This window comes from Rutilus rutilus (assembly GCF_951802725.1).
Source record: "Rutilus rutilus genome assembly, chromosome: 1".
Taxonomy (NCBI): Eukaryota; Metazoa; Chordata; class Actinopteri; order Cypriniformes; family Leuciscidae; genus Rutilus; species Rutilus rutilus.
In genome coordinates this window covers 5609932-5637893 of record NC_140209.1, presented here as the reverse complement: position 1 = coordinate 5637893, position 27962 = coordinate 5609932, and the positions used below count along the sequence as shown (strand labels likewise).

Below are 27962 nucleotides of genomic sequence, written 5' to 3'. Positions count from 1 at the left end.
AATGTACCAAAATAAACAATAATAATAAAATATAATTTGGGGGGGGGGGGGGGGGGTTACTTCTATAACCTACAGAGAACTAGGGGTGTGCATTGGCACTGCCCTCACGATTCGATTCGATTACGATTCACCAGGTAACGATTCGATTCAATTCGATTCTACGATGCATTGCGATGCATCAAAATTCTACTGCACACAACAAGGCAAAATTTTCATCAGTCATGAGGCAATACAAGCAGTCAGATATTGAACAACAGATTTTATTGGCTGCTATGTGTGTATTATCACTCTCCTGTATCTTTGACATAAATGTCATTAAATAAAATAAAATTGAATGGTACAGGGTATTGGATATGACATTTTCAAACCTGAAAAAGAAAGCATAAATCACTGCTTTCAGTGCTTTGAATGAGAAATGTTTCTCTTCTCTCTGCTTGAGAACCATTTGAAATTAAATTTCAACTTTATTGTCCAACTCAAGGCCAGAAAATAAACAGTGTAGGGTGTAACGGTTCACAAAATTCATGGTTCGGTTCAATAGGATACACTTGTGTCACGGTTCGGTACGTTTTCGATACAGCAAAAAGAAAGAAATGCCAGAGAAATTTCCTTTGATTTTTTTTTTATTCTTTTTTTATTAGAACTAACATCATAAAGTATGACATTTTTTTTTTCTTTGAGCAATGATGGAGCTATAATTGACTCTTCTTAGGAGCATATAAAACAAAACAGCTCCTTGGAAAAAATTAAATGTAATATTTTGTGCTTATAAACAAATGTTTATTTTAGTTCAGATTAACATTTGAGGGCAGCAATGTTATTCATAATGTCGAAATAAATCCGACATAACGTTACTTGAAAGCATTATAGCCTACTATTCCTGCCAAACTTCCAAAGTTGCAGTTAGTGTTACTACAGTAAATCCATGGTGAATATTGCAGATCTGTGGACACTGGATAGTTCATTCATGTCACAATGTTTCTTCCTGGTTTCCACGTCAGCGCTGTTTGATCCGTTAATAACGGAGAAATGTGAATGTTTCTCACTAGATCTCGCAGCGATGTTATTACTTTAGTGGCGAGTTCAAATGCTTTCTTTACTGGATCTCTTAGCGTTGTGTAGTATAAGATCGGCTCGCGCTGCGTTGGTCCAAACTGATAAACAGTCCGTCACGAGTAGCTCAGTTTCGTTCCGCTTACATTGCGTTTGCCATTTGATGTTGTGGTCGCGCCAGCGTCTACATTATGAGCGCGCTCGCGACGCGCTTACATTTTTAAATAACCGTTCGGTTTGAAAATGCGTGCCTTGTACCGAACGGTTTAGTACGAATACGCGTACCGTTACACCCCTAAAACAGTGACATAATCGATTATGGCACTTTGCCGCATCGATGCTGAATCGTGCATGCCCCGCATTGCGATGCATCGCCGAATCGATTATTGTTGACACCACTACAGAGAACGTCACCTTCAGAGGTTATTTAAGCCAAACTCTAGTCGTGTTTGCCGCACGTGTTCACAACCCGTCAGATGTGTACTGGGAACGTTCTCTGCAGGTTATTTTGGAGTTTTGTTTCATAACCATGTAAACTAATTAAAACGTTGCAGATGATACCAATATGCTACAGATATTATTCAAATGCTGAAGTGTGTAATTTATTCATAAACTATATTATGCTCGAACACATTCGGTGTCTCTCGCGCACTATCGAGCGCGCTCTCCAACACACCGGTCTCTCTCGGACACATCGGTCTCTCTCGTGCACTTTCGAGCGCGCTCTCGGACACACACATCGGTCTCTCTTGCGCACTTTCGAGCACGCTCGCGGCGTTCGCCTCGCTTTTGTTCACCTTGCTCTCGCCTTGTCGCCATGACTGCTGCACATAATTAATTTAAAAAAGTAACGGACAACGCACCATATGGTAGCGGTAACGGAGTTAATTTATTTAAAAAGTAATGCGTACATATCGTATGTTAGATACATATCGTACAGTGTGATTTATAATCTTATAGAAATGCCAAAAATTGCAGTGTGTAGCAAGTATGACAAGCGGGAGTCAGAAACAGACCTTGTTTCTCAAAACCAAGAATGCAAAGAACGGACTTGTGTTCTTGGGGAGAACGCTCTTGCTAGTTGTTCTTGGAAGAATGAACTCACAAGGTGACGAGCACACAGAACGCTGCTGACAGTTTGAGACGATGTGTTCTTGCTGGTATTGCGCAATAATACCCCCGCACAGACGCCGTCTGCAGTACCCAAACATAACGAGAATTATTGACGCTAACAGCCAGGCTTTATCGCCCATGCCTACCCTCAGCTCAAGGGATTACTCTACAACTGTACACTACAATGTAATGTATATTCGTAACAATAAAGCAACACTTATGGAGATTCTCACTTCCGAAAACGTTTGAGCACATTTTCGATTCGCCATAAATTTCGTGAAAATGCCAATATTTGAAATCTACACAGTTGATTTCTCACATCAAATGTTCTCAGAAGTGAATTTAGTGATGAAAAACGACTTGCTGTATTAACCTGCCTCTCTTTCCTCGAATGCCGAAATGAATGCTGGGATATTTCTGCCGTCAAGTTCACACAAGTTACCAACCGATGCATCCTCGGTAAAATGGGCGTGTCAAGAACACTTCCGGGACTTTTAACCGTTCTTGCCAAAATGCAAACTTGTGTATTGGGACAGTACTTGGGCAGCGACTGATGACGTTTCACAAGTCCACAAGAACACAAGTACAGACAAGAAAGCATATTGAGAAACGGCCAGAAAGTTGGGCAGTTTTTCCATGAGCGCCACCTACTGTCAGAGATTGACACTGCATTTACTGACATTTTTTTGCATTGGTCTGAACAGACAAATCTCATGTGAATTTGGTGCCGAACATTCGTGTTAATGTGAAAATGTCTTGTCGCTCATCGTGGCTGTTGGGAAACTAACTTAGAAAAAACATGTTTCTCAGCACATAAAGATGAGCTACTGTGATCTCAGACTGTGGTGATGTGGTTTCTCCTCTGCATGGATCTTCATGTGTAGCTTCAGGTCACTTTTAAAAGAGAAACTCTTCCCACACTGATCACACGTGTGCGGCTTCTCTCTGCTGTGGATCCTCTCATGTGTTTTCAGATGTGCTGACTGATTGAATCTCTTGTCACAGTGTGAACACTTGTAAGGTTTTTCTCCAGTGTGAATTCTCTGGTGCTGTTTTAAACCATCCGCTGTAGTGAAAGTCTTCTCACACTCAAAGCACATGTACTCTCTCACACCAGTGTGAGTTTTCTCATGTGTATGTAAAGATTGCTGCAGTGAAAAACTCTTTCCACACACAGAACATGAATGTGGCTTCGTATGAACTGTCAGGTGTGTCTTCAGGGCTGATGCACTAAGAAATGTTTTGCCACATTGATCACATGAGAACGGCTTCTCTCCGGTGTGGATCCTCATGTGACTCTTAATATATCATTTGCATAAGAATCTCTTTACACACTGATCACATGAGAACGGCTTCTCTCCAGTATGAACTGTCAGGTGTCTCTTCAGCTCTGATGCCCTAAGAAATGTATTGCCGCATTGATCACATCAGAACGGCTTCACTCTGGTGTGGAATTTCATGTGAACATTAAGGTTTGATGATTGACTGAAACTCTTTCCACATTGATCACATGAGAACGGCTTCTCTCCAGTGTGAACTCTAAGGTGTGTCTTCAGCTCTGATGACCTAAGAAATGTTTTGCCACATTGATCACATGAGAACGGCTTCTCTCCAGTGTGAACTCTAAGGTGTGTCTTCAGCTCTGATGACCTAAGAAATGTTTTGCCACATTGATCACATGAGAACGGCTTCACTCTGGTGTGGAATTTCATGTGAACATTAAGGTTTGATGATTGACTGAAACTCTTTCCACATTGATCACATGAGAACGGCTTCTCTCCAGTGTGAACTCTAAGGTGTGTCTTCAGCTCTGATGACCTAAGAAATGTTTTGCCACATTGATCACATGAGAACGGCTTCTCTCCAGTGTGGATCCTCATGTGAACATTAAGGTGTGATGATTGACTGAAACTCTTTCCACATTGATCACATGAGAACGGCTTCTCTCCAGTGTGAACTCTAAGGTGTGTCTTCAGCTCTGATGACCTAAGAAATGTTTTGCCACATTGATCACATGAGAACGGCTTCTCTCCAGTGTGAACTCTAAGGTGTGTCTTCAGCTCTGATGACCTAAGAAATGTTTTGCCACATTGATCACATGAGAACGGCTTCTCTCCAGTGTGGATCATCATGTGAACATCAAGAGTATGTTTGAATGTGAAATTGTTTCCACATTGATGGCATACATGTGGCTTATCTCCAGTGTGGTTCCTCTCATGTGTTTTCAGATGTCCTGGCTGATTGAATCTCTTGTCACAGTGTGAACACTTGTAAGGTTTTTCTCCAGTGTGAATTCTCTGGTGCAGTTTTAAACTGTTCGCTGTAATAAAAGTCTTCTCACACTCAAAGCACATGTACTCTCTCACACCACTGTGTATTTTCTGATGTGTGTGTAAATATTGCCGCTGTGAAAAACTCTTTCCACACACAGAACATGAATGCGGCTTCTCCTTCATATGAACTGTCAGGTGTGACTTCAGGTCTGATGACCTAAGAAATGTTTTGCCACATTGATCACATGAGAACGGCTTCTCTCCGGTGTGGATCATCATGTGACTCTTAAGATTACCTTTGCATAAGAATCTCTTTCCACATTGATCACATGTGAACGGCTTCTCTCCAGTGTGGATCCTCATGTGACGCTCAAGACTACATTTGGTTGTGATACTCTTCCCACACTGAGTGCAGGTGAAAGATTTCTTGGCTCTTCTTTTCTTTAAAAATGTCTTTTTAGTCTTTGAGCGACTCAAAGGTTTTCCTCCAGGTTGGACATGATGTTCCTCCTCCACTTCACTCAGTTCTTCCCTCTCCTCGCTCTCTTCCATCGGGTCTGACATGAAAGAAAAAAATATTAAATTTCATTTCATTCATTACCCCTTCATTCGCCATGAACTTGTTCGTTTCTTTTATTATTTTATGCAATCAGAAACACTCAAACTTGAAAATACGTCAACACACATAAAATGCGCCGACAAGCCATTCATTATTTACATTTAAATATCGAGTAATGGCAGCTTCTGCTCCCTCTCATGGTGAAAATGACAGACCACGTTCATCCAAAGTATGGGAATACTTTAAACTATGGCCGAACAGAAAGGTGCTTTGTTTACTATGCAAACTATGCCCCATTCGGCGACAATAAAATGGACTTTAATTTATAACTTGTAAAGTTATTTACAAAGTTATTTACTTTCATTTATAACAACAATAAAGTTGTGTATGCACATGTAGACTAGAGACCTGCACTCCCGTGGGACCAAACGCAACAGTGCGGCGCGGAAACATAGATCTGATGGCTATTTTTTTTTTTTACAGGGTGATAGGGAAAGACTCATGAATATTCATTAGGGAATTCATCCCTGATAGGCTCGCTGATACTCCAACGTTCTGAGACACCATGGTAACCCCAAACAATGAGATATCAGATCGCTGCGGGTCACTAGAGGTGGGGACATTCCGTGAGGGATTGTGATTGACCTAATATTGTGCTAATTGCATGGGATCACGGTCAAAATCCCCAATATAGTAGTCTGGGTGTCCCCATGCTGCCTTGCTGACACCAGATTTTCCCCTCAACAATGGGAACCAATCACAGAACAGGGAGCAGCAAGACGATGACTACATCTATGCGACACACTGAAGCAGTTTGTTTATATCTATGGATCCAACATAAGTTACCTTTCAATGCAGCCTTAGATAGTGATAGCTGAACGCCATCATGTACACATAAATCTCTGACCCAACGTCTTCTTCCTCATCGAATTTCTGTCGCTCTACATACATCATCTGGTATAATTGAAACGATTGGCTATGAGCTACGTACAGGCGCATTTGATAGACATTCGTAGCTCCCAATAAACGGCTCTGGGCATTCGTAAACCACGCCTCAAATACGAGAAAATGAACATGTGGTTCCCAGACCATCTGGCGTTAGCCAGGCTACCAATATAGGCTATCACACCAGAAATCATGTAATTGTAGCAAACCATGAATAATTATTATATTATGGTAGTCTTTTCTCTCTGTTTTGCATGCGTCATCATCATCATTATTATTATTATAATTTATTTATTTTTGGCTCTTGTCACAGTGTATAGGCTACTTAACTTTAGTGATAGAGGAGTGAAAAGAATAATCAGGAGTGAAAAGAATAATCAGAAGAGTTGTCCAAGAGCCAAGGATCACTTGTGGAGAGCTTCAAAAAGACCTGCAGATAGCAGGTACTGTGTTCTCAAAGAAAACAGTAAGTAATGCACTCCACCACCATGGCCTGTATGCACGCTCACCACGCAAGACTCCATTACTGAAAAAAAGCATGTTGAAGCTCATTTAAAGTTTGCTGCACAACATTTGGAAAAGCCAGTGAAATACTGGGAGAATATAGTGTGGTCACATGAGAGCAAAATTGAACTGCTTGGATGCCATAATACACACCATATTTGGAGGAGAAACGGCAGTGCACATTACCCTAAAAACACCATACAACTTGGTGTTGGCTCTTGGACAACTCTTCTGATTATTCTTTTCACTCCTCTGTCAGAAATCTTGCGAGGAGCACTGGTTGAGGCAAATTTATGGTGGAATTATTGTCTTTCCACTTCCGTATTATGGCCCCAACAGCGCTCACTGGACCATTCAGAAGCTTAGAATGGCGCCTATAACCAATGTCATCATTATGTGTTGGAACAATTAGGTTGCGAAGGTCTTGAGACAGCTCTTTGCTTTTACCCATCATGAGATGTGTCTTGTGTGACACCTTGGCAATGAGACCTTTTTGTAGGCCATCATTTGGGACTGAACCAGCTGTTATTAATTTCCACTGACAGGGGGCTGGATTGCTTTTTAATTACTGTAAGTTTTCAGCAGTTGTCTTGGCTTTACTTGCCTTTTTGCGCCTCCCTTTCTTGCCTGTCGCCTCCCTGTGTTCAATACTTTTTCCCTGTGTCATTTCACATTATTACACAACTTAATTTCTGAACTTATTTTTGTTTGTTTCTTTGTATGTATGGCTTACTTGGGTTGTTACCAACATCTGGTGAAAATTTCATGTCAATAGCACCTTTGGAAATATATTTACTGAGAAAAATGACGACGTGTTCAATACTTATATCCCCCGCTGTCAAGTCAAGTCAAGTCAAGTATATTTGTATAGCGCTTTTCACAATACAGATTGTATCAAAGCAGCTTCACAGTATTAAATTAAAATAATACAACAAGGTTTGTTTCTAGTGGAATTTATTGATAAAATCAAATTAGATATCCCCAGAATATCCCCAACTGAGCAAGCCAAAGGCAACAGTGGCAAGGAACCGAAAAACTCCATCAAGTGACCTAATGGTGTCCTAAAACTCCATCAGGTGACCCAATGGAGAAAAAAAAACCTTGGGAGAACCCAGGCTCAGTCGGGGGCCAGTTCTCCTCTGGCGTTTTTTAACTAGAGGCCGGATTGTAATTTGAACTGTAAGATTAAAAATATTATATGAATGCCTGGCTGAAGAGATGCGACTTTAATCTAGTTTTAAACTGGGAGAGCGAGTCTGAGCAACGAACACTATCAGGAAGACTATTCCAGAGTATGTAGTAATAAAACATAGCTGTAATTTAAATCAAACTTGCATGACAGGACAGGCACTAAACAAAAAGTACCAAATGTATTTTTCCTGGTATCACTGGGCCCCACAAACTCTTGGCATATCTTGTTTATGTTAAGGCTGTCCAGCCTGTCTTTGTGCACATTGCAGACTAAAAGACTGTTGAGTCTGTCTTGGCCCATTGTAGCCCTTAGCCAAGTCTTCAGTCTCCACAATGCACTGACGCTCCTCTCAGCTTCAGATGAGGACACTGGCACCACCAACAAAATTCTGACCAGGACCTCAACTTGGTCAAACAACCCCCGAACCTCCACTGGCATTCTCCTTAGGACCTCTGCTGCCTCTCCACTGCTGCTACAGGAGTATTTCTGGCGAAAGAGGGGCAACTGTACTGAGAGAGAACCTCTATGCAACTCAGGGTACTCCACTATTGAATCAGTTAACACCCCGGTCAAAAGGACACTCTCAAAGTTTTTCTTTAGACTGTCTTGATTGAAACGGTCACCAAACTGAACCTCCACACAATCCAATACTTTAAAGAACTCTGCCCTGTAATGATCCACTGCTTTGCCAGCAAAGCTCCTTGAATTTGCTGTCTCAATAGAGTCAACTGATTCAGTGGAGTTAACCAATGCTGTAGCTTTCTCATACAGTTCAAGATAGCTCTTGCCATTTCTCTTTCCCTGAAGAGAGGATCGGACACAATCTACTGCAGCCTGCATACCAGAGACAGTCTGGGTCTTCTTCTGCAGTGAAATGTTTAGGCACTCAAGCTCTCCAACAACAGCAGAAGTAAGTGTGAGGCCCAACACAGTCTTACCTTTGCTGAAGTGCTCAAATAAGCCACTGGCAGTTGAAGCTGTCCTAGATGTACTTTTTGCCATCTCCTCTAGGCTGCCAAGTACCCGCTCATACTGCCCTAGCACAGCTATTAAAGCAGAATTGCGCACAGTCCACCTGGTTGGGCAAAGGGGTTTCAGTGTGGTGATGGGTACATTTTCAGAGGTAACTATGTTCTTAAACATTCTCTTAAATTTTCCTGACTGGCTAAAAAGGATGCCTAACTGGTGGACCCAAGAAAGGCAGTCCCGGATCATTGGCGAGGCGGAGCAGCCAGCCTGTGTGATTAGATTGACACATTGTGCACCACAATGCACATACAGTGAGGAAAATAAGTATTTGAACACCCTGCTATTTTGCAAGTTCTCCCACTTGGAAATCATAGAGGGGTCTGAAATTGTCATCGTAGGTGCATGTCCACTGTGAGAGACATAATCTCAAAATATGATTTTTTAAGTATTTATTTGTATGATACAGCTGCAAATAAGTATTTGAACACCTGTCTATCAGCTAGAATTCTGACCCTCAAAGACCTGTTAGTCTGCCTTTAAAATGTCCACCTCCACTCCATTTATTATCCTAAATTAGATGCACCTGTTTGAGGTCGTTAGCTGCATAAAGACACCTGTCCACCCCATACAATCAGTAAGAATCCAACTACTAACATGGCCAAGACCAAAGAGCTGTCCAAAGACACTAGAGACAAAATTGTACACCTCCACAAGGCTGGAAAGGGCTACGGGGAAATTGCCAAGCAGCTTGGTGAAAAAAGGTCCACTGTTGGAGCAATCATTAGAAAATGGAAGAAGCTAAACATGACTGTCAATCTCCCTCTTACTGGGGATCCATGCAAGATCTCACCTCGTGGGGTCTCAATGATCCTAAGAAAGGTGAGAAATCAGCCCAGAACTACACGGGAGGAGCTGGTCAATGACCTGAAAAGAGCTGGGACCACTGTTTCCAAGGTTACTGTTGGTAATACACTAAACGTCATGGTTTGAAATCATGCATGGCACGGAAGGTTCCCCTGCTTAAACCAGCACATGTCAAGGCCTGTCTTAAGTTTACCAATGACCATTTGGATGATCCAGAGGAGTCATGGGAGAAAGTCATGTGGTCAGAAGAGACCAAAATATAACTTTTTGGTCATAATTCCACTAAACGTGTTTGGAGGAAGAATAATAATAATGAGTACCATCCCAAGAACACCATCCCTACTGTGAAGCATGGGGGTGGTAGCATCATGCTTTGGGGGTGTTTTTTCTGCCCATGGGACAGGGCGACTGCACTGTATTAAGGAGAGGATGACCAGGGCCATGTATTGCGAGATTTTGGGGGAACAACCTCCTTCTCTCAGTTAGAGCATTGAAGATGGGTCGAGGCTGGGTCTTCCAACATGACAATGACCCGAAGCACACAGCCAGGATAACCAAGGAGTGGCTCTGTAAGAAGCATATCAAGGTTCTGGCGTGGCCTAGCCAGTCTCCAGACCTAAACCCAATAGAGAATATTTGGAGGGAGCTCAAACTCTGTGTTTCTCAGCGACAGTCCAGAAACCTGACTGATCTAGAGAAGATCTGTGTGGAGGAGTGGGCCAAAATCCCTCCTGCAGTGTTTGCAAACCTGGTGAAAAACTACAGGAAACGTTTGACCTCTGTAATTGCAAACAAAGGCTACTGTACCAAATATTAACATTGATTTTCTTACATGTTCAAATACTTATTTGCAGCTGTATCATACAAATAAATAGTTAAAAAATCATACATTGTGATTTCTGGATTTTACACCTACGATGACAATTTCAGACCCCTCCATGATTTCTAAGTGGGAGAACTTGCAAAATAGCAGGGTGTTCAAATACTTATTTTCCTCACTGTAGAGGGCTAATGGCTTCTGTTCCCTCACTATTGCCTGTGCATCGCTGTACTTTCCTGCCATGTTTGAGGCGCCATCGTAACTCTGCCCACGTAAAGCAGACACGGGCAGATTGAGCCTCAACAGCACATCAGTTACCATCTTGGCAATGCCCTGGCCTGTTGTCTCTGACAAACTGTATAATCCAATAAATTCCTCATGTAGAACAAGGTCATGGTCCACATAGCGCAGACAGACACTTTCCTGCTCAACACCAGAAATATCCTGGGTACCATCAACTACTACAGAAAACTGAACAAGGGCTGGAGACCTAATCTCACTTGCAATGCCTCGGATTATTGTATTGGCCATAATTTTCAGGATTTCATTCTGTGATTTAGGGCTTGTGTGTGCAATGGTGCGATCTGTTAACCATTTCAATAAAATGGGATCATCCTCTTCTGTCCTAAGTTTCAGGAGCTGATACAGATTCCCACTTTCATCAGTATGGCCTCTTAAAGATTGTCCCTGCCTTGCCACATGCCGTACAGAGCTAACAATTCTCTTCAAGCAATGTCTTACCACCTCCTGCTGTTTACCCCATGCACTGGATAACTGGGCACTGATTGGGTTTGACTGATGTGCACTCACAGTTAGGGCTGGGTATCGTTCCAAAAATTTCGATACCAATACCGATACCTTGATTTCGATACCGGTTCCTGAACGATACTTTTTTTCGATACCCATTTTATTTTATTTTACCCAGCCCTACTCACAGTCACATATTGTCGGTGGGCTTGGGAGGTCTGGTGTGCTGTACATTTTTCAATGGCTTTTTTCCAATTTCTAAAGCCTGTACTAATGAAAGCCGCATCAGGTTTATAATAATTATTAAATTATCTTGCGTCCTTAACATAGTATTTTAGGTTTCATCTAGGACAGACCTTTTACCTTTAATACATTTATTTTTAAACCTAATTATGCATGCATCATCTTTTGTGTAAATTTCATAAATGTAATCAAATTAAATTATAATAAGACACAAAAGGACTGTATCAACAAAATATTTGCAATGGAAAGGAAACACAGAAGCTGCATTTGAAGTGGCATTTAGATGCTTTTACAATTTTCAACTATATTCGTTGGTGAAATAGAGCTAAAACTTTCTGTAAAATATACAACACTTAATGTACATCAACTTCTTGTTTATTAAACTTTTATAAAATCAGAATCACATTTGTTATCATGCTAATATCTGGAGAAAAACTGCACTGAAGAAAGAAAAACGAAGAAAAATTAAGAAATGAGAAATGAAGAAAATCTTCATGTGATATATTAGATTAAGGGGGGGGGGAATCAAAATGTTTAAAACGTTTTTTTGTTGTTGCTCCGTTTGCATTTGTATTGTTTTACTTTTTACACAACTATTTTAAGTATAAATCATTAAATTATTTTCAATACACATTTTAATGATATTTTTTGGGGGGGGGGGGGGGGGCAACCCTCAGATAGGACTTTTGTTCAGTGCTGAATTCTGCATACTGGCAAATCATCTGATTATAGCAAACACAGTGTAGATATTATGAAAGATTCATTGTGCAGCCAGTTTCATTGATAATAACAGATTTGTGAGATCGCGATGAACTGAGATGTCAGCTTTTAGGAATGTGTCTGTATCTTACATGAAATCTATGAATGATGACAACAAAAATGTATTTCAGAAAGGGTATTTGTCATTTTATTATGAAATATGCGAACGGGAATTTTTAACTAATGGTACTATTTCATAAAATGTTAAAATAATATACAGATGCACTACCCTCTTCAAAATACAGCTGATATATTGTTGTACTTATTATTTATTGGAAAGTTTGCCAATGGATAAATCAGCTAATCCAAAAAATAATCATTAGATTAATCGGAAAAATAATCGTTAGATTAGTCGACTAATCGAATAAATAATCAATAGATTAATCGACAACAAAAATAATCGTTAGATGCAGCCCTAGTTTACATACATAGTTTTTTCCTGAGTGCAATATTTTACAAATCTGATCATCTTTATCAGCAAAATCCCCCAAAATATTGAGATAACATTTTTTCGTCAATATCGCACACCCCTACGTTGATCACATTCATCCACCCTGTTACCAAGGTTATTATAAGAAGAATATCTATAATTATGAATAACTTGTATGATATTTGACAAATACAACTTCACCAGTAACTTAGTGTTTACTGATTATTCCTAAAAAAAATAATTTAGTAACCTATATTGAAAATGACTAAAATTCTGGTAACCTTGTTGCAAATTGGGACCCAGATATAAAATAAAAGTAAAATAAAACAGTTAAAATTGTATTTAGCTTGATCTGATGTTTACAATCAATATACAAATGTCTCAAACCTCCCTTTACTGACCATTTGTTGAAGAAAAATCCAGAACTTTCTGTACCGTTTCATAGTTGAACTGTTTATCTAAATGTGATGAAGTGCTTGAATGTTTCTAACATGAATGTTCTTCAGCATCATGAATGAATGAAGAATAAACACCAACCTCTTTGTTCTTCAGGATCTTCAGTGTGTTTCATTCTGCAGGGTTCTGGATCACTCATGTTCTCTCTGTCCTCTTTAATAAACTCAGTCTTTGCAGATTTCAGCTCTTCCTGATGCTCTGATGCTCGTCTTCACTTGTTTTCCAGCATTTATTGGAGAATTGCAGTGGGAGGAGCTTCACTGATGATGAATTTCAGGAGATCTAATAAATGAGGTGAAAACAGTAACTATTGTCATGAAATAAAGAGTGTTTTCAGCAGATCTGTTAATATTGATGAGCCTCAGACTATCAACACTCATTCAACAAGCCATTCAGGATCATCAGCAGATCATCTCACTTTATTCTGAGTGTTTGCCGTTAGAAACACATTATTTGATTCAGGATACATGATAAAAGCCTGTAAAACTGCTCTACAGAAACATAATTACAGAAGCATAATATGTACATCTAAATATAGTTAGATGTTATGACAATCACGAAGTACTTAAATCATTAAAATATTACATTTATGTGCGCTGAAACTGACAATGATGATAAAACGTTTAAAAATAAAGAGCATCACAAAGCAATATTGTTCCAAGAGTAAAACGCTATTCATTTATAATATTAACATTTAAGAGTTTATTTAAATGTCTCACGTTGCTCATTATAGGCTCAACTTAAACTTATCAGTTTAACACTTGAGATCGATTCCCATCAATTCCCCTCACAAACCTTAACTCTTGACATTCAGTAACAGTTCTCACTCCAAACATCGAGACAATCACACAAACGAGCACAAACTCGCTCAGGTCTGAATGAACTCAACATATTCTCCTCATGCTCGCTGCTGCTGCACTAAATGTTTATTTCAGAAGGAAGACGCCAGAAAAGACGCACAAGTATCGCTGTGATCGATGAAAACAATACAGAAATGAGCCTGTCGCTTAATCAAACTGTATAAAGTGTGTGTGATGGTTGAGTAAATATGAGAAATACCGTTAACTGCTCTCCTCACCTCAGAAGACTCGTCGCTGAAACTCTCAATGAGGGAAACAGTGTTGCCAACTATTTCCAATGGGAAAGTAGCGAACGCATTCTTCTTCTTCTTCTTCTAGTGGAGTTTTTATGGCGGATGGCAAACCAACTCTCGGTGCATTACCGCCACCAACTAGACTGGAGTGTGAAGCACTAATAAGCGTTTAGAAATTAACAACTTAAATAAACAATAGAGTGAAGAAAAAATGATATATATTTTTAAATATTATATTATTTTAAACTACTATATATTTTATCTTGTTCTGCATGCATTTTCAATAGACTCTCCATATTAATACAACACCCAATTTTCTTACTTCCTTCATAAGTTCTAACCTTTCTTTTACATATTTTATACATTTTATTAAAACATGTTCAAATGTTTCTGCCTGATCACAATAATTACATTTACCCGTTTTATGTTTTCCTATTTTGAACAACAAATGATTTAGTCTAGTGTGCCCTATTCGAATGCGAGAAATAATTGTATCTTCTTTTCTATTCCTAAAAACGCTTCTTCCATTTCCTACTTCTTGTTATCACTGTTCCATACTTCTTGCCATTTGTTGTTTATGAATTCTTTAATTTAACTTGTAACCTCTTTTTTGCTCAGTCACTTTCATATTTACACGAAGTTCAAAACAAGAAGGGTATTGCCTTATAAAAAAAGAAAACACGCAAATATCGCGGTTACTTGCATTCCTCTGCGGTTGGCTTGTCAGTAGCGCGGTACTACAATATTGCGGTTATCGTGACAGCCCTACTCAGGCACAGGGGGCGCAGCTTTCTTACCTCACACAGACACACTAAACATTTCAAAAACTTTTAGCCTTTTCAAACCAGAGTCAGAGAAAGATGGATAGACTCAAGAAGTGACCACCTGTAGAATGCAACAGGACATTTCTAAATGGTTAGTTGATGAATTTTGGTGGCTTATGTGTAGTTATCTTCTAGTCAGTTATCTTCTCCTGTAGCTCAAACAGTATAGTGTTGGCGCTTGCAACGCTAAGGTCGTGGGTACTGCAAAAAAAGAAATTCAACGCGCATGAGTGTCCTGCCCCATAACAAATACAACAATACAAATGGCTGTTTGAAGACATGAAAATACTGTTAGATGTTCTTGCTTGCCCGGTGCACATTGTAGGATTTTGGACAGTACAGTAATCACTGTACAGTCTACATTTATGTCCATTATGTCATTACATCCATGTCCATATTACATTACGTCCAAAATGTCATACCAAGTTTTTTAGATACATATCGTACAGTGTGATTTATAATCTTATAGAAATGGCAAAAATTGCAGTGTGTAGCAAGTATGCCAAGCGGGAGTCAGAAACAGACCTTGTTTCTCAAAACCAAGAATGCAAAGAACGGACTTGTGTTCTTGGGGAGAACGCTCTTGCTAGTTGTTCTTGGAAGAATGAACTCACAAGGTGACGAGCACACAGAACGCTGCTGACAGTTTGAGACGATGTGTTCTTGCTGGTATTGCGCAATAATACCCCCGCACAGACGCCGTCTGCAGTACTCAAACATAACGAGAATTATTGACGCTAACAGCCAGGCTTTATCGCCCATGCCTACCCTCAGCTCAAGGGATTACTCTACTGTACACTACAATGTAATGTATATTCATAACAATAAAGCAACGCTTATGGAGAATCTCACTTCCGAAAACGTTTAAGCACATTTTCGATTTGCCATAAATTTTCGTAAAAATGCCAATATTTGAAATCTACACAGTTGATTTCTCGCATCAAATGTTCTCAGAAGTGAATTTAGTGATGAAAAACGACTTGCTGTATTAACCTGCCTCTCTTTCCTCGAATGCCGAAATGAATGCTGGGATATTTCTGCCGTCAAGTTCACACAAGTTACCAACCGATGCATCCTCGGTAAAATGGGCGTGTCAAGAACACTTCCGGGATTTTTAACCATTCTTGCCAAAATGCAAACTTGTGTATTGGGACAGTACTTGGGCAGCGACAGACAAGTACAGACAAGAATGCATATTGAGAAACGGCCAGAAAGTTGCGCAGTGCTGTTGTTTTTCTGTTTTTCCATGAGCGCCACCTACTGTCAGAGATTGACACTGCATTTACTGACTTTTTTTTTTTGCATTGGACTGAACAGACAAATCTCATGTGAATTTGGTGCCGAACATTCGTGTTAAGGCGAGACACTACAGGTGAATAGGGTAAAATTTTTAACTAGCAGATATCACCACGAAACTTTCCCAGTTGATTACCTACATTAAGATGAGAAAAAAAAATGTATTACAAGTTTTCTGTAATTTAATGTTTAAATATGCAAATTAGGCAATATCTAATTAAATATGCGCTAATTTGTATATATTTTAAAAAACAAAATCTAAGTATTGGATAAAGCCAGATTAAAAATTATTTTTTCGTTGTGTTCACATATTAGATGGGGAAAAAATTACAGAGGGATTTATGGATATCTACTTTTGTTATCCTGTAAATCAGAATATACTGTCAATAGCCTTTTATTTATTTTCGGCATGCTTTTTGGAATAAAATGTTATATAAATCATGCTAGGAATAATATATTTACAAATCCCTCTGTAAATGTCTTCATAATATAACTAGGTACTAGACTGGAAAGTTTGGTGTATATAGGTGCTACTGAAGTGGAGATTTCGGACTTGGAGTATGAGAGAAAGGTCATTTTGAGAAAAAGGGCTTTAAAGATTTATCATCAGCCAATGAGATGGTGCATTCAGCCCTTTTACTTTCGCGATTGGTTGCTGATCAAAAGGAAATTACCATATTTGGATCCGACAGCATTGTACAGTGAAGAGAGAGCTTTCCAGCGGTGCCTGTGATGACAGAGAGCAGACAGAGATCGCGGATTGGCGGGATGATTTACAACGACAACTTTTGTTGAATTTACGCGAAATCTACAGACGCAAACAGACAAAGTGTAGTAAAATAAAGACCTAAATATGTATTTTGGACTTTTTTTCACCACAGTCTGAAAGAAGACATGTTATTGAAGACAAATATCCCAAAAGCACAAAATTGACCAGTAAAAAAAACCCCAATGTTTTTGCCTGCCGTGTCTCGCCTTAATGTGAAAATGTCCTGTCGGTAATCGTGGCTGTAGGGAAACTAACTTAGAAAAAACATGTTTCTCAGCACATAAAGATGAGCTACTGTGATCTCAGACTGTGGTGATGTGGTTTCTCCACTGCATGGATCTTCAGGTGTAGCTTCAGGTCACTTTTAAAAGAGAAACTCTTCCCACACTGATCACACGTGTGCGGCTTCTCTCTGCTGTGGGTCCTCTCATGTGTTTTCAGAGATGATGAGTGACTGAATCTCTTGTCACAGTGTGAACACTTGTAAGGTTTTTCTCCAGTGTGGATCATCTCATGTGTTTTCAGATTTGCTGACTGACTGAATCTCTTGTCACAGTGTGAACACTTGTAAGGTTTTTCTCCAGTGTGAATTCTCTGGTGCCGTTTTAAACATTTTGCTGTAGTGAAAGTCTTCTCACACTCAAAGCACATGTACTCTCTCACACCAGTGTGAGTTTTCTCATGTGTATGTAAAGATTGCAGCAGTGAAAAACTCTTTCCACACACAGAACATGAATGCGGCTTCTCCTTCATATGAACTGTCAGGTGTTTCTTCAGGTCTGATGACCTAAGAAATGTTTTGCCACATTGATCACATGAGAACGGCTTCTCTCCGGTGTGGATCCTCATGTGAACATTAAGAGTATGTTTTTGTGGGAAACTTGTTCCGCATTGATCACATGTGAATGGCTTTTCTCCTGTGTGGATTTTCATGTGTTCTTTAAGGATTGAAGATTGACTGAATCTCTTCCCGCATTGATCACATGAGAACGGCTTCTCTCCAGTGTGAACTCTCAGGTGTCTCTTCAGGTCTGATGACCTAAGAAATGTTTTGCCACACTGATCACATGTGAACGGCTTCTCTCCGGTGTGGATCCTCATGTGATGTGCAAGACTTTGTTTGGTTGTGATACTCTTTCCACACTGAGTGCAGGTGAAAGATTTCTTGGCTCTTCTTTTCTTTAAAAATGTCTTTTTAGTCTTTGAGAGACTCAAAGGTTTATCTCCAGGTTTGACATGATGTTCCTCCTCCACTTCACTCAGTTCTTCACTCTCCTCCTTCACTTTACTCAGTTCTTCACTCTCCTCCTTCACTTCACTCAGTTCTTCACTCTCCTCCTTCACTTCACTCAGTTCTTCACTCTCCACCTTCACTTCACTCAGTTCTTCACTCTCCTCCTTCACTTCACTCAGTTCTTCACTATCCTCCTTCACTTCACTCAGTTCTTCACTCTCCACCTTCACTTCATTCGGTTCTTCACTCTTCTCACTCTCTTTTATCGGGTCTGACATGAAAGAAAAAAATATTAAATTTAATTTCATTCATTACCACTTCAAATCGCCATGAACTTGTTTGTTTCTTTTATTATTTTATGCAATCAGAAACACTCAAACCGGTCGCGCTTTGTATCTCTCTGTGCAAATCCTTCCTTCCCGCTCTGCCAGAAAGCAGCTGTCATTTACTGACGGAAAGCATGACAATAACCGCAATAAAGCCGTATATTGCCGAAAAGCACATGTTGTCTTTTTTCTGAGCAATTTGAACGGTTTTGATAGGACCCGATGTCAACGCAGTGCTGAAGTGCCAACTAGTCTCTCCCTATGGAGGATCAAAAATCGTATAACATAAATTGCACCATTTTCTTAATTTCTAAGTCAATAAAGTGTATGCTAAATTAATAAATGTAGTGTAGCCTAAATGTAATAACGAAACAAACTTCCATTCAAAAGTTTGGGATCAGTAGTTTTTCAAATCAAATTAATACTTTCATTCAGCAAGGAAACATTAAATTGATAAAAATTGACAGAAGAACGAAGACAGAAGACAAAAATTTTAACTTTAACATTGTTTAAAAAAAATCTGTTTAAAAAAATCTATATGAATATGAACTTTCCCCCTTCTTGACCTGCCACCTTAACGTGGTGGAGGGGTTTGAGTACCCGAATGACCCTAAGACAGGGGTGGGCAAACTACGGCCTGCGGGCCACATACGGCACGTTAGGCTGTATAATCCGGCCCGTCGAGTATTTAAAAATTTGTCTTAAGATCGCATTCATTTTGCCTTTTTCTTGCAATACTTTGCGTTAATATATATATATATACAGTGAGGAAAATAAGTATTTGAACACCCTGCTATTTTGCAAGTTCTCCCACTTGGAAATCATGGAGGGGTCTGAAATTGTCATCGTAGGTGCATGTCCACTGTGAGAGACATAATCTAAAAAAAAAATCCAGAAATCACAATATATGATTTTTTAACTATTTGTTTGTTTGATACAGGTGCAAATAAGTATTTGAACACCTGTCTATCAGCTAGAATTCTGACCCTCAAAGACCTGTTAGTCTGCCTTTAAAATGTCCACCTCCACTCCATTTATTATCCTAAATTAGATGCACCTGTTTGAGGTCGTTAGCTGCATAAAGACACCTGTCCACCCCATACAATCAGTAAGAATCCAACTACTAACATGGCCAAGACCAAAGAGCTGTCCAAAGACACTAGAGACAAAATTGTACACCTCCACAAGGCTGGAAAGGGCTACGGGGAAATTGCCAAGCAGCTTGGTGAAAAAAGGTCCACTGTTGGAGCAAACATTAGAAAATGGAAGAAGCTAAACATGACTGTCAATCTCCCTCGGACTGGGGCTCCATGCAAGATCTCACCTCGTGGGGTCTCAATGATCCTAAGAAAGGTGAGAAATCAGCCCAGAACTACACGGGAGGAGCTGGTCAATGACGTTTCCAAGGTTACTGTTGGTAATACACTAAGACGTCATGGTTTGAAATCATGCATGGCACGGGAGGTTCCCCTGCTTAAACCAGCACATGTCAAGGCCCGTCTTAAGTTTGCCAATGACCATTTGGATGATCCAGAGGAGTCATGGGAGAAAGTCATGTGGTCAGATGAGACCAAAATAGAACTTTCTGGTCATAATTCCACTAAACATGTTTGGAGGAAGAAGAATGATGAGTACCATCCCAAGAACACCATCCCTACTGTGAAGCATGGGGGTGGTAGCATCATGCTTTGGGGGTGTTTTTCTGCACATGGGACAGGGCGACTGCACTGTATTAAGGAGAGGATGACCGGGGCCATGTATTGCGAGATTTTGGGGAACAACCTCCTTCCCTCAGTTAGAGCATTGAAGATGGGTCGAGGCTGGGTCTTCCAACATGACAATGACCCGAAGCACACAGCCAGGATAACCAAGGAGTGGCTCTGTAAGAAGCATATCAAGGTTCTGGCGTGGCCTAGCCAGTCTCCAGACCTAAACCCAATAGAGAATCTTTGGAGGGAGCTCAAACTCCGTGTTTCTCAGCGACAGCCCAGAAACCTGACTGATCTAGAGAAGATCTGTGTGGAGGAGTGGGCCAAAATCCCTCCTGCAGTGTGTGCAAACCTGGTGAAAAACTACAGGAAACGTTTGACCTCTGTAATTGCAAACAAAGGCTACTGTACCAAATATTAACATTGATTTTCTCAGGTGTTCAAATACTTATTTGCAGCTGTATCATACAAATAAATAGTTTAAAAAAATCATACATTGTGATTTCTGGATATTTTTTTTTTAGATTAGGTCTCTCACAGTGGACATGCACCTACGATGACAATTTCAGACCCCTCCATGATTTCTAAGTGGGAGAACTTGCAAAATAGCAGGGTGTTCAAATACTTATTTTCCTCACTGTATATTGCGTTGCATATATTTGACAATCGGAATATCAGATATTTCATGCCATAGCTAACAAATGTAAAAAAGGAAAAATGACAAAAGCAGATCATCCTTCATTCAGCGCTGTTGTGGCTGCGGTGTGTCACGTAACAAGAAATGACGCGTCACCATGGAAACCAAACAGACAGACAGCGACTTAAGCGCATAGACTTGTTGCACGTTAATGTTTTTTCCTTTTTTTGGAAACTCAGAGAAAAAAATGTTTGGTAACCGCTTGCACAGCTGTTTAGTTTTTCCTTTGATTTGTCTGCTATTTAGTTTCTTTGCTCCTCTGGATTTGTGGATGTATCCTGACTGACCGACCTTTATCGCCCGGCTTTCGACTACGCTCCCCTGTCTGCCATGTACAGAACCCGGTTTTGTTCATTAAATGTTCTGATCTGCCTTTGCTTTTTATGTTTTATTTTATTATACTTAAAATAAATTTGTGTATTCATTTTTTTCGTTTTTTCCACAAATGTATGACTTTTGGAAGTGCAAATTGATTGCCATAATGCAGTTTTAAAGTTGAATTAATGTAACCTTCTGTCATTTTTACACTTCTAAGTGTACACTTGCAGGTGTTTTGTTTCTAATTTACTGTTAGGCCCATTAAATAATAATAAGGATAAACATTATTTAAAAAGTATAAGCTATACTTATCTAACATCTGACTAATTAAAAATTAACCTCAAAACATAACATGCTAAATGGGGGATATCTAGCATAAAAAATGTATTGTCAGAATGTCGTCTCTCAGTTGTTGAATTTCGCGCAGACGTTGCCACAACGTAAATGTGTTTGCTCAGCCCGATCTCATGAAAGTGCAAATACCACAAATTCTATTTGTAGTGCTTACGATACGCAGTTTTCGCATGCATATGATACGCACTTTATGGCGTATAATAGGCACCCACTCCGCATCCCTAATCCTAACCAAGGGGTTTACAGCATAGACAGTATGGTTTACAGTGCATAGCATATGCACGCAAAAAAAACATTTTTGGTGTATAAATGGCACGAGAAATAAAATTTGTGGTATAGATACGCACTTTCATGAGATCGTGTTTCATAATCTGCTACTGGGCCGGCCCTCTGTCAAATTTTAAAACCCAGTGTGGCCCTTGAGCCAAAAAGTTTGCCCACCCCTGCCCTAAGAGCTATGTTGTCCGGGGCTATATGCCCGTGGTAGGGTCTCCCAGGGATGCCGTCAAGCTGAAGGAGGAGTCCTATTGGGCCTGGTTGGCTTGTGGGACTCCTGAGGCAGCTGACAGGTACCGGCAGGCCAAGCGGACTGCAGCCCGGGTGGTGGTGGAGGCAAAAACTCTGGCCTGGGAGGAGTTCGGTGAGGCCATGGAGAAAGGCTATTGGCTGGCCTCAAAGAGATTCTGGCAAACCGTTCGACGCCTCAGGAGAGGGAAGCAGTGCCCTACCAACGCCGTCTACAGTGGAGGTGGGCAGCTGTTGACCTCAACTGGGGATGTCGTTGGACGGTGGAAGGAATACTTCGAGGATCTCCTCAATCCCACCGTCACGTCTTCCATTGAGGAAGCAGAGGCTGAGGGCTCGGAGGTGGACTCGTTCATCACTCGAGCTGAAGTCACCGAGGTAGTCAAGAAACTCCTCGGTGGCAAGGTACCGGGGGTGGATGAGATCCGCCCAGAGTACCTCAAGTCTCTGGATGTTGTGGGGCTGTCTTGGCTGACACGTCTCTGCAGCATCGCGTGGCGGTCGGGGACAGTGCCTTTGGGCTGGCAGACCGGGGTGGTGGTCCCTCTTTTTAAGAAGGGGGACTGGAGGGTGTGTTCCAACTACAGGGGGAATCACACTTCTCAGCCTCCTTGGGAAAGTCTATGCCAGGGTACTGGAGAGGAGAATACGGCTGATAGTAGAACCTCGGATTCAGGAGGAACAGTGTGGTTTTCATCCCGGTCGTGGAACACTGGACCAGCTCTATACCCTCTACAGGGTGCAGGAGGGTTCATGGGAGTTTGCCCAACCAATCCACATGTGCTTTGTGGATTTGCAGAAGGCATTCGACTGTGTCCCTTGCAGCGGCCTGTGGAGGGTGCTCCGGGAGTATGGGGTCCGGGGTCCTTTGCTAAGGGCTGTCCAGTCCCTGTATGACCGAAGCAGGAGCTTGGTTCGCATTGCCGGCAGTAAGTCAGACTTGTTCCCTGTGTATGTTGGACTCTGGCAGGGCTGCCCTTTGTCGCCAGTTCTGTTCATAATTTTTATGAACAGAATTTCTAGGCGCAGCCAGGGGCCGGAGGGTGTCAGGTTTGGGGACCACATGATCTCATCTCTGCTCTTTGCGGATGATGTTTTCATGCTGGCCCCATCAGACCAGGACCTTCAGCATGCACTGGGACGGTTTGCAGCCGAGTGTGAAGCGGCTGGGATAAGAATCAGCACCTCCAAATCCGAGGCCATGGTCCTCAGTCGGAAAAGGGTGGCTTGCCTACTTCAGGTTGGTGGAGAGTTCCTGCCTCAAGTGGAGGAGTTGAATTATCTTGGGGTTTTGTTCACGAGTGAGGGAAGGATGGAACGGGAGATTGACAGACGGATCGGTAATGCGGTTGATGTACCAGTCTGTCGTGGTGAAGAAAGAGCTGAGTCGCAAGGCGAAACTCTCGATTTACCGGTCAATCTACGTTCCTACTCTCACCTATGGTCATGAGCTTTGGGTCATGACCGAAAGGACAAGATCCCAGATACAGGCGGCCGAAATGAGCTTTCTCCGCAGGGTGGCTGGGCGATCCCTTAGAGATAGGGTGAGAAGCTCGGTCACTCAGGAGGAGCTCAGAGAAGAGCCGCTGCTCCTCCACATCGAGAGGTGTCAGCTGAGGTGGCTCAGGCATCTTTTCCGGATGCCTCCTGGTCACCTTCCCGGGAAGGTGTTCCGGGCACGTCCCACCGGGAGGAGGCCCCGGGGAAGACCTAGGACACGCTGGAGGGACTATGTCTCCAGGCTGGCCTGGGAACGCCTCAGTGTCCCCCCGGAAGAGCTAGAGGAAGTGTCTAGGGAGAGGGAAGTCTGGGCATCTCTGCGATGTCTGTTTTCTCTATCACTCTGAGCAATGTGTCAAGGCGAGCCAATCAGGGATGAGTTCCCTAATGAATATTCATGAGTCTTCCCCTACCACCCTGCAAAAAAAAAAAAAAAGTGTGTGCGCGGGCGGTAATGCACTCGTGTGTGTGCTGGTTGCGGGAGAATAAAACGATTTGCGGGACTCCTGCAAAATAGAATTATCTATAAATTGAACATCTAAAAACTAATAAATTATCATTCATCTGTTGCACAAAAGCAACAAGAACAACTAAAACAAAATAGAAACGATTTACAGGCCAGAGTTTCTATCTATTTATAACATGTTTGCAGCGTTGAACAATGTAGTCAATCACAGACATATGTGTTGATTTCTTGAACGCCAATCAGATGCATTTAAGATAGAATCCCCTCACCGCTCAAAATTGACTTTTTGTTCAGTGCTGAATTCTTCATACTGGTAAATCATCTGATTATAGCAAACAAAGTATAGATATTATGAAAGATTCATTGTGCAGCCAGTTTCATTGATAATAACAGAGATTTGTAAGATTGCGATTAACTGAGATGTCAGTTTTTTTAGGAATTATTAAGGGAGAAATCCGTCCTGCGCAGGTCTCTGATGTAGACTTTAAAAACAAACGACAAACATTATATTTACATTAGCAGTAGCCTAGGCTGCAATCTAGTGGATGTGAACCTTTTTGCAGATAAACACAAGTGCATTTTCAGACAAGTTAATGGACGAGTTAATTGAGTAAATCATACTCCCACTACGGTAATTAATAACAGACTACAGTAAACACATTTCCTAAATAGGCCTGTGACTGTATCTTACATTTTATGAAATAGTACCATTAGTTAAAAATAAAGTTTAAAATGCTTCCTGTTCGCATATTTCATAATAAAATGACAAATACCCTTTCTGAAATAAATTTTTTTTGTCATCATTCATAGATTTCATGTTAAAATAATATACAGACGCACTACCCTCTTCAAAATACAGCTGATATATTGTTGTACTTATTATTTATTGGAAAGTTTGCCAATGGATAAATCAGCTAATCCAAAAAATAATCGATAGATTAATCGAAAAAATAATCGATAGATTAATCGACAACAAAAATAATCGTTAGATGCAGCCCTAGTTTACATACATATTTTTTTCCTGAGTTTACAAATCTGATTATCGTTATCGGCAAAATCCCCCAAAATATTGAGATACATTTTTTTTGTCAATATCGCACACCGCTACGTTGATCACATTCATCAACCCTGTTACCAAGGTTATTATAAGAAGAATCTCTATAATTATGAATAACTTGTATGATATTTGATAAATACAACTTCATCAGTAACTTAGTGTTTACTGATTATTCCTAAAAGAATAACAATTTAGTAAACTATATTGAAAATGACTGGTAACGTTGTTGCAAATTGGGAACCAGATTAATGTAAAATAAAACAGTTAAAATAGTATTTAGCCTGATCTGATCTAAAAATGTCTCAAACCTCCCTTTACTGACCATTTGTTGAAGAAAAACCCAGAACATTCTGTACCGTTTCATAGTTGAACTGTTTATCTAAATGTGATGAAGTGCTTGAATGTTTCTAACATGAATGTTCTTCAGCATCATGAATGAATGAAGAATAAACACCAACCTCTTTGTTCTTCAGGATCTTCAGTGTGTTTCATTCTGCAGGGTTCTGGATCACTCATGTTCTCTCTGTCCTCTTTAATAAACTCAGTCTTTGCAGATTTCAGCTCTTCCTGATGCTCTGATGCTCATCTTCACTTGTTTTCCAGCATTTATTGGAGAATTGCAGTGGGAGGAGCTTCACTGATGATGAATTTACAGATCTAATAAATGAGGTGAAAACAGGAACTATTGTCATGAAATAAAGAGTGTTTTCAGCAGATCTGTTAATATTGATGAGCCTCAGACTATCAACACTCATTCAACAAGCCATTCAGGACCATCAGCAGATCATCTCACTTTATTCTGAGTGTTTGCTGTTAGAAACACATTATTTGAGTCAGGAATCAGGATACATGATAAAAGCCTGTAAAACTGCTCTACAGATAAATAATTACAGAAGCATAATATGTACATTTGAATCTAAATATAGTTAGATTTTATGACAATCACGAAGTACTTAAATCATTAAAATATTATATTTTATGTGTGCTGAAACTGATAATGATCATAAAACGTTTAAAAATAAAGAGCATCTTGTTCCAAGAGTAAAACGCTATTCATTTATTATATTAACATTTAGGAGTTGATTTAAATGTCTGACGTTGCTCATTATAGGCTCAACGTAAAGTAACTTATCAGTATAACACTTGAGATCGTTTCCCCTCACAGATCTCAAACTTTAACTTGACATTCAGTAACAGTTCTCACTCCAAACATCGAGACAATCACACAAACGAACACAACATCGCTCAGGTCTGAATGAACTCAGCATATTCTCCTCATGCTCGCTGCTGCTGCACTAAATGTTTATTTCAGAAGGAAGACGCCAGAAAAGACATACAAGTATCGCTGTGATCGATGAAAACAATACAGAAATGAGCCTGTCGCTCATGGCGATGGTTGAGTAAATATGAGAAATACCGTGAACTGCTCTCCTCACCTCAGAAGACTCGTCGCTGAAACTCTCAATGAGGGAAACAGTGTTGCCAACTATTTTCAATGGGAAAGTAGCGAACGCATTCTTCTTCTTCTTCTTCTTCTTCTTCTTCTTTTCGTTTTATGGCAGATTGCAACCATTACTATAAAGGTGCATACCGCCACCTACTGTATAGGAGTATGTAACATGAGACAATATTATCATGACTATATCATTAAAAAAAAAAAAAAAAAAAAAAAAAAAAAATTAGATACTACCTAAATCCTATTATATATTCCTATATTTTTCAAATATTGTACAACTGCTTTCTGTGCATCCTTTACCCCATCTCCTGTTGTGCCTAACAAACCTTCAATATTCCACTTTCTTCCTACCTGATTTATCTTTTGATTTAATCTCATCCTCTCATCCCTATATTTCTTACAATGCAATAATACGTGTTCCTTCTTCTTCTTCTTCTTCTTTGTAACGTTTTATCGCGGGTGGCACTAGCATTATGGTGCATTACCGCCACCTACTATGTTGGAGTGTGGGACAGATTTTCCTACTCTTAATAAAAAAAAAAAAAAAAAAAAATGTTTTATATATATATATATATTCCCTGCTCCCTAAACTCTATTGATCAATCCAGTTTCTTTCAAATAATGGAATAATTGCCCTACCTCAATGTCAAATACATTTTTTAGACTTAATTCTTCCTGTCCAAGCTTTTCCCTCATTAATGTTTCTCGCTCTCAAGAGTATTTTTGACAGTGAAGAATTACATGTTCTACTGATTCCTCTATTTGACAGTGTTCACATAATCCTGAAGGGTGCTTATTTATTAAGTGCAATGTTTTATTAAGTCTAGTATGCCCTACCCTCAGCCTTGTCAATATGTTCTCCTCTTTATTGTTTCTTCTAGCTGTCCTTCCCGTGCCCACAACCTTGTATTATATAGAGATGTCACCCTGTATTTCCAGTATCTCAACTGTTCTGCCACTCCCCACCGGTGGGCCCAAATCCATTACATATTTAAAACAGTAATATCCTATACTAAACCTAAACTAATCTTGACAAACTATATATCATTTGAAAGCTTACAATCTCTAGTTTTCATATTTGGTGACTGATTTTCAAAATAAATTACAGAGGAGCCGTAATTTATCAATTTGCATCAAGAATATTTTCATATTCCTAAGGCGTGTTCAGACCTTTATTTTGAAATAGCAATGAACATTTTTATGTGTTTCTTAGAGGTTGAATTCATATCAAAATCTGCCAAACTTCCCATATTACTTCTGAATAGAATGTCTACTTCATAAATTGTACGAAAATTGTGGAAATAATGGTTCAAATCACCACATATGGTAATGGAGGCGCCCTTATATGGGCAGCAATGGAGTCTGGTTGTCACCTAGTGAAAAAGTTTGGTACTGCGCCCAAACAAAATCT

At 40.2% G+C, this 27962-nt stretch overlaps 3 protein-coding genes across 5 annotated transcripts in view; all 3 read right to left on the bottom strand.

Annotated features, from left to right (window-relative positions):
- Nucleotides 1-14092, bottom strand: part of LOC311302063 (uncharacterized protein) — an 89526-nt gene extending 75434 nt beyond the window's left edge. Inside the window, exon 1 of the mRNA XM_084427627.1 lies at nt 14006-14092. The gene's annotated coding sequence lies outside the window, so the exon portion shown is untranslated. The remainder of the gene's footprint in view (nt 1-14005) is intronic.
- The window catches only part of LOC311302232 (uncharacterized protein), a 340899-nt gene that overhangs the window by 60292 nt on the left and 252645 nt on the right, over nt 1-27962 (bottom strand). The gene's annotated exons all lie outside the window — the stretch shown is intronic.
- LOC311302003 (uncharacterized protein) lies at nt 78-27402 on the bottom strand. Of its 3 annotated transcripts, XM_084427499.1 has the most exons (4): nt 26532-27402; nt 25554-25752; nt 13009-18414; nt 4863-4996 (listed from the first exon to the last, which is right to left on the bottom strand). In XM_084427499.1, exons 2-3 carry the CDS (start codon nt 25609-25611, stop codon nt 17201-17203), a joined length of 1272 nt encoding a protein of 423 aa, XP_084283625.1. In that variant the 5' UTR covers nt 25612-25752; nt 26532-27402; the 3' UTR covers nt 4863-4996; nt 13009-17200. The 3 variants fall into 3 exon arrangements, with proteins under 3 accessions (XP_084283624.1, XP_084283623.1, XP_084283625.1); XM_084427498.1 differs by lacking the exons at nt 13009-18414; nt 25554-25752; nt 26532-27402 and adding exons at nt 78-4152; nt 8578-8709 and having other exon boundaries at nt 4237-4996; XM_084427497.1 differs by lacking the exons at nt 13009-18414; nt 25554-25752; nt 26532-27402 and adding an exon at nt 8578-8709 and having other exon boundaries at nt 78-4996.

What these genes read in the sequence shown, in the direction of transcription:
- LOC311302003 (XM_084427497.1), bottom strand. Translation starts at nt 8,641, where the DNA reads ATGGCAAAAAGTACATCTAGGACAGCTTCAACTGCCAGTGGCTTATTT. An exon ending in ATTTGAGCACTTCAGCAAAG is followed by an intron (nt 4,997 to 8,577) that starts GTAAGACTGTGT and finishes CTTTCATGTCAG; the next exon opens with ACCCGATGGAAGAGAGCGAG.